The 7,757-nt window shown below is 37.5% G+C and overlaps 1 protein-coding gene across 1 annotated transcript in view; it reads right to left on the bottom strand.

Moving 5' to 3' along the window:
* The window catches only part of LOC103798201 (dystrophin-like), a gene marked incomplete at its 3' end in the record, with an annotated part of 308,111 nt that overhangs the window by 42,271 nt on the left and 258,083 nt on the right, over positions 1–7,757 (bottom strand). The window contains exons 39-40 of the mRNA XM_009070449.1: positions 5,643–5,744; positions 1,169–1,277 (exon numbers count right to left, since the gene is read on the bottom strand). Of these exons, the coding sequence (XP_009068697.1) occupies positions 1,169–1,277; positions 5,643–5,744 (211 nt within the window). The remainder of the gene's footprint in view (positions 1–1,168; positions 1,278–5,642; positions 5,745–7,757) is intronic.

The following is a 7,757-nucleotide window of genomic DNA, read 5'->3' as shown; positions in this document are numbered from 1 at the left end:
CTGGAGTCTGACATAACCTGCTCACACACAAAACTGACACAGCAAGTTTAGTGACACAGCACAGCAAAAAACGACTACACATCTCCTTTGCTCCCTCTATGTCATGACATGAATTCCTATAGCATGTCTTTGAACAAAATCCCCTTAAGCAAGGATACCATTATACTACAAGTTTTGAAAAATACTAGTTGTATTTAGCCCATTTTAGAAACCTGAAATGTTTGCCACTGGAGCCACAGCAGTTCTAAATGACTAAAACCAAATTACAGTTCCTATTTAGTAAGACTCCACATGTCACTACCAGATTTATTTCTGCTTCCACATCAGATGAGCAGCTCTCTAAATTTTTTTGCTGAGTACCATTCTTCATCCAAGCAACTGAGATAGTTCAATATCAAGTACAGAACCTAAGAAACTTCAGATTGAACCCAGTGCTGCCATTATGTATTTCTTTTCCATTCATGCTTAACCAGTACTTTTCAAAGGAAAGCAATGAGAAATAAACCCCATTTATCAAGGAGAAAAAAAGGAGTTTGTAGTCCTTGTAGAGAACAAGCAGGTGCAAAGAGATATGAGAAGAATCTATTATAAATATTGTCCAAACAATTTCAATTAAATGGAGATCAAGTGTCTCGTTGTATATTCACAAATGCAAGACATGCAGAGATCTGTATCACAGACTTCATATTTCGCTGCAGAATTACCCTTACCATTTTGTTGTATGACTTTTCCCATGAATACACAAGCTTTGTCTTGAAAGTCTATTGCCCTATCAGTAATAGTAATTTCAGAATTTCTTCTGTGACCAATTTACAGACACTTGACCTATAACATTATTATCTTTTAATTTAAATGATTCTTCTCCCTTTGTAGTATTTCCTCCCTAAATATATGTAGAAAGTCAAAATTTCACCTCTGCATGGAATAAAGAAACATGACTTTGAAACAATAATAATTTCAAAAGCATGCTGCAATCTTTTCATCAAACCATAATCTAATTTGTCTTCTGGGATACATTAAAGAAAATAGAAAGGCAAGGATAAAAAAACAACTGGAATGTCATACTAGCACCTGCAAAGATGCAGAATTAGACAGTCTCCAGTCATTTTCATTTGAACTGTGTGATTTGTAATTCATTTCAAGAAAAAGCATATACTGAAGCACTTACAGACAGCTGCAGAGAGATGACCCAATGCTGCTAATGCTGGTTTTTCCTTTAGTTGTTGAATTAAGTGGTTTATTGCCTTCCAGTCAGCATTCAAGTCTTCTAACTTTTTCTAGAATAGAAAATAAAAAGATACTAAATTTATGATACATAAATTACTATATCACAGAATGGTTTGGGTTGTAAGGGACCTTAAAGATCATCTAGTTCTGACTCCCCCCACCATGGGCAGGGATGTCACCCTCTAGATCAGGCTGCCCAGGGCTCCATCCAACATGGTATTCTCATGTAAACAAATGGCCTCAATGTAAATAAATGCAAAATTAACTTTTTTTCCTCCACCTCGTGAATCACCTGAATTTAAAACAAAACAAAAAGAAAAAACCAAAGAAACCCAATAACAACAACAACCAAACCAGAACAGAGAGGTAGAAATCGTAATTAATTTTCATAAATGGAAGAGAGCAATGAGTAAAATCCTTTCCAACTGAGCTGCAAAACAGGTCCATAGTGTCTGGGTGCTAAAAGCATCTTTCTTCCTCACAGGACCAACTCACAGAGAGTGCAGCTGCCTGAGCACAGCCTGACCAAGCTGAGCCCATGGCCATGCCCTGCCTGGACACTGGGCTGTTTGCCTTGGATCCTCCTCCAGCCAGGGCAGCCCTGGCCAGTGCTGCTTCTCGCCTGGGGCAGCAGGACAGCCAAGGCTGGGGACACTCTCCTGCAGCTCACTGGGGCCTCTGCAGCCTCTGGCTTGCCCTGCTTCACACACCTTCACTCCTCTGCAAGGAACAGAGGATGACTTCTTCTTTAACATACTGCAGAGAGGGCTCTGGTTATTAATCACCATGAACCTGAGATGCTATGGGTTAAAACTGAAATAGAAAAGTAAATTATGTATTACAAATAGCTTTGCAACATCAAGTACAGAACTTACTCTTCCCCCTATTCAAAAAGAAAAGAGGAAAAAGAAAGTCTTTAGAGTCTTCAAGGACTCAAAGTTCAGTGTGTGGGCACACAGTCCTGACCAGTAATGGGCAAACTGTTACTTTTAAACAAAACCTACATGAAAGTCTGGAGTGTGAATAACATCAGTCTTCACATAACTGTGAGAAGCATTTTTGGATTTGAAAATGTTTTTCTACCTCTCTTTCTTCCTTGCTTTAAGGGAAGTAAAGAAGGACAAAGCTTTGCTAATTCCATGCTGACATCTCCAAACTCTCAAAATGAAGACTGCATTTCTGTTTTAAGCTGCTCCCTGATTGTGGGCTACAAAAAGCACCAGAGTACCAATGCTTTCAGTATTCTATGCTTTCAACCCATGACTCTAGTTTAAATCACCATCCAGCTGTGATGGAAACAGGATTCCTATTAAGAAAGGTAGTTTAATTGCCTGGAGTCTAAGATGACAGGGTTCAAAAGGAGAAGGATAGAGAACAATGCTCATTAAATTGAAGTGTGTACATAGACACACACACAGTCTGAGGCAGCCCAGTTTTATATTCTGATATGTCAGGGGAGTGTTTCTAGAAATTGCATTAAGCTTTGCCAGAAATACTCTAAACCTGCAAAGTTCTTTTACATCGGCCACCAATAGGTGCCAGAATATTATCCGGTATAAATGACAGATTTTTGTGTAAATGCTTTTTGATAGGGCAAAAGACAAAGGATACACTTCCCTGTTACGGAATAAACCATTTTAAAAGGAGTTTTAAAACTGTGTTCTAACGAAATAAAAAGTCATGAACATCAGGGATTCACTTTGGTAATAGACTACAAGGACTAGGCAGAACAAGCAATCAGGTATGATATGACAATTCAAAGTCAGATTTTTGTATCTGTGTGGATTACAGTCACAGAAACATCACACTATCATTTCATTTTACAAGACATTCACAGTAACTCAGGAAGGAGATGTGGATGTTATATTTATAATATTGGTCGTCATTATGAGTAGCTGCTTAATCATTCATATGTATATGAGCTAGAGACTTCTTTCCAGCAAGAGTGAAATCTAGAACAAGCCATCACAGACATTAGAGAAGGTTGTCTGAGCCAACATCTACATCATTAATGAGATAGTAGCCAGTTCTAAGCTCTTCTATCAAAGCTATAGTGAGATCTTGCATCTGGCATAAATTAGCATGCATGCTTTAAAATGTGAACTTCTTTGAGCACAACAATTTTGCTGTGATTTCAACTCTAGAGCTTTGGTGACAAGCAGGAACATCAAAATATGTTGCATTGAGGACAAATTTTATATGTTTTCTTTAAATGCCATCACTGGTGCAATTTAAGTAAGGTTAACATTCATACATAACTAATCCCACCGACAGCGCTAAAACCAGATATGAATATTTAGAGAGAGAAATTATGTAGACTTTTAAATGCAAAACTGAGGACAATGAAAATGAGTGCCTCACTACTCACTTCCCACCTAAGCCAAATCGAGTGCTGTGGCAAGGGAACCACAGCTCTTCCACTGCCACAGAAATCCTTTCCTGAATAAACTGTTCTGATTAAATGCTGCTAATCATGAGATTGGGGCTTACATTCCTCCTATGCCACTGACACCAGCAGTAACCTCTCCCTACCTCTCCTTCAAAAGCTTTACAGAAATGCATTTCAAAAGCATGAAATCCATTTTATAAAAGTGAATAGGTCTGATTATTAAAGTGCTGGTGCTTAAAGGATCACACATCTCATCCCATTCTTGACTCTTGAATCAGCATATACTGGGATTTCATTTGCCAACAAAAATATTTCTACAGACTTGCACTGCAGAATTCTATTCTAGTGTGCTTAGTGAAGGTGTGAAAATACACTTAGTTCAGTGACATACCTATGAGATAAGATAAAGTACATGTCAATATAAATCCATGGGATTTAATTTACATTGAAAATACTACAATGAGAATACATTATAAAGGTTGCAAAGATAAGCAGCTAAACATTTAGAAATGCCAGAATAATGTTAACTATGAACATTAATTCAGATAAAAAGCACATAATTGAACCAATAACTGCAATTCTCTGGCACACACTGCCTTTGAGCACAGGAAAGGTTTGCAGTGAGAATAAGTAAATAGGAGCTGTACTTCATTTATTGAAAAGAATGGGAAGATATGCAGTGAATTAAGGAAATATGGGAGAAAAAAAGCAGCTAAGACAAAGCTGCCTTGGAGAACTAAATAATCCACAAAGTTGCCAAGCAATGTACACAAGTAATTAACACTTTTAAGAAGGACAGGTAGTTGCATCTTCTTTTTCTGTGCCACATACTAAACAAGGACTATAAGTCTCAGCATTGAATTTCTGCTCACACTGGGAGTGCTGCCCACATCCTGCACTGAATCAGGCAGGGTTCAGCCTAAACCAAGGGCACTTTAATTCAAGAATTTTAGAAAATTTTGAGTTAATAACTTCTAAAAAACATCTTAGTCTGAATAAAAATTATTTCTGTGTCCACAAAATACCTTTGGTGTAGCAAATTATTTTGATTGCTGCCAAAAAGTCTATATTGAAACATGTAAATAGCAGATTCCACTGGAATTAACTCATGAAGGATTACGACAGAAGCAATTACAATACACAGTGTAATCAGTAAGTCACTATTATAGTTTCAGGGAATTCTTAATCATCATGTTCACAGATACTTTATTAGCAGTTATAAAACTAGAAACCAGATCAAGCTCTGGTTGGTATGGGAGTGACCTTACTATTCCAAAAGTAGCTGAACCAGACATGGGAGGATATTGTTCATGATTTTCTGCATCAAGATTCGACCAGATGGAAAATGACACTCTAGTCTCAATGCAGGTGCACATAGTCTTTAGGAAACCGAGTGTAAAATGTTCCCTTCAAACTGATTGCTACGCTGAGGAAAAGGATTCCACAGTACACTTTCCTAAAAGGGAAGTGTTGGGAGGCATAGTCTTCCTAACAATGTGTCCTCTGCTCCAAAACAGAATCCAGTCAGTCATTCCACATAAATTTTGGCAGAGAAATTGAGTGGAAAAGTTCCATGTTGCCACGTGTTCTTCCCTTCAAAATGAAAAAAATGTAAAGCAAAGGACCCTCTTTATAACTTGATTCTTAACTTTTCTAGAGAACTTGCTCATAATTTTTTAATTTGACAAAATTTCTGAAAGCAAAATTCAAAATCAGGGAGTTTAAAAACCATGTCACATGTTGCCATTAATTAGGCATGAAAAAAATCACATTTCCTTTCAGTGTGAATTACTCCTGAATGGGTAGAACAACCCTAATGTCAAAACCAATATTCCCATCACAATATACAAAAATTTTCTAGCTGGGAACATTGCATTTTCCCTGGCTCTGCTGTCACAGAACAGAACAAATGCCATTTGCCAGGTTCTTTCATTGATTTTAAACAGAGCACATCAAGGACAAGTGTACAACAGGGGAAGCATAACCCATTCCACAGTAATGGATATTGCTGAAGGTGCTTCATTACCTTCACCGGATGAGTGGCTGGTTTTTCCCTGTACAAATGGCACCCTTTAGACAAAACCTCTTCCACATTCGGCTGCTTCGCCTGCACTGCTGCTTCAGTTTCCTGGAAAATAAAAACACATGCAGTCTAGATCACCCACAGCATACACAACAGGACTGTAAAGTCCTGAAGCTCCATGGGAAGCTGTAAAACACCAGTAGACTAGTCTCTGCTCAGAACTGGTGTGTTGGTAAATGTATAAATAGTAGCAGCTAAGGACAAAGAGGATGATCAGAGAAAACAAAGAGGGATAGAAAAGAGTAATGCTAGTAAAAAAAAACGGTGATAGGTCATTCATCCTGATAGTTTCTATGAAATGATTAAAAAGCTAATACAAATTCATAGTAGGAAAGACAAGCATGAGAAATCTCCCTTAGGCAGCTCTGTTATTTTGTCTGTTTTACATTACCAGCACCTAAAAAGTGCACTGGCTAACATTTTGTTCAGACAGTACATACCATTAAAACCATATAATGAGATGCATCAGTGATACTGAATTTAGAAAGATTAAAAATATTAAAATAAAACTACTATTAAAAGTAGTAAACTAGTACTTATGTAGTAAAACAGCAATCAATTTAAAAAAAAGCCCATTTGTAGAGACAGTTCCTAAAGGTATGGGGAGGCACCTACCATTAGCAATGACACCTTAGTGAATTAAAACCAGCCTATTCTCTAGTAATTTTCTTTTTCAGTCTGGAAAGATGTAAACCATGTGTTAACATAAGGAAATTCAAGAAGTTCTTCCCAACATACAGCAGCTTCATTTTGTCATGCATTGACCAAACAAATAATGGGTGAAGCACCACATGTAGATAACTAAAAAACCTACCAAAAGTAACACAAAACCCACTGAATTTTTTTGGAAAGACATACTACACCTAAAGCTCCAAAGTCAGGCTTCTTCCATCTGAGTTATCAAAATTAATTGGTTGGAGTTTTTTTGTTTTCCTCCCTCCACTCTTCAACCACCTACTTTGTTCTACCTTGTCCTAACCAATATTGCTGACTATCCACAGACTCTCCGACTTCATTTTCTGTCCACAATCTCAGCTATCATTAATGTGACAGCAGACAAGACTGTGTGCCAGGTATGTCACTATCTGAGCTGACATGCCATGTTATTGGTAGAAATCTGCTATTCTTTGCACTACAATGAACTTGTTGAAATCTATGTCATTTTAAGTCTCAAAAAGGGACCATTTTCCTCCTATGTTTCAGTTCAACATATAAAGTATGTATGCACAGCTGCCTGAAATTTTACTTGCAAACCTCTGTGGATGACCAGTAAAAATAAAGTCTTGATAAATTCAATATTATCTTTAATTTTTCTTTTCAAATATTATTTATCAACAGCAAATGAACTGAATTAAAGCTTGCCCGATTCCTTGCAATGATGTTTGAAACTTGTTTAATTGTGTTTTCTTTTGCTTTTTAATATTAATAAGATACAACTGTAAAGATTCATAGAGAATGTGCACTGAAAAGGATGCACAACAACACTGGGATATTGGGGGTGGGGGAGTTTAGTAACCTGTTGATCAAATCCTCATATCATAAAAGTGTTCGTCAATCGAAAACATCACAAAATTATTTTAGATAAGCAAACATCTGATGAAATTGCTGTAGAAAGTTTGAGGGAACTCTGTCCAGCACTCAATAGGAATTGTTGAGGCTCATGTTCATCAGTCTTTAGAGAATACCAAAGTCATATCTTCTTATAAGTCCCAGTACAAGTCCTTGGCCACACTCCCTTTGCTCACTGTGGGAGGATGCAGAACTGGCTCTGGGAGACAGTTGACTCTACTGGAATGACACAGTTTATGAATTGCCTGGGAAGGAATCGTAATGCTACTTCTGGGCTGGGTGACGAATATGCTAATTAAACTTTTCACACATATGGCAAATTAAAATACATCATCATTGGAAACTGCTGTTTCTCAAACATGTCTAAACAACAAGAGTCAGCAGCCACCTTTTTCCATGATGCACCATCTCTGAGTTTTCAGGGGTGTTAAAGTGGAGCACTGAACTGCTGAAAGCTTGCTGCTGAATAAGCCACATTGGCTCCTGCAT

This window comes from Acanthisitta chloris, unplaced genomic scaffold, assembly GCF_000695815.1.
Source record: "Acanthisitta chloris isolate BGI_N310 unplaced genomic scaffold, ASM69581v1 scaffold4572, whole genome shotgun sequence".
NCBI classification, from domain to species: domain Eukaryota; kingdom Metazoa; phylum Chordata; class Aves; order Passeriformes; family Acanthisittidae; genus Acanthisitta; species Acanthisitta chloris.
Note: the sequence above shows the minus strand (reverse complement) of the source record. Positions and strands in the feature narration are given on the sequence as shown.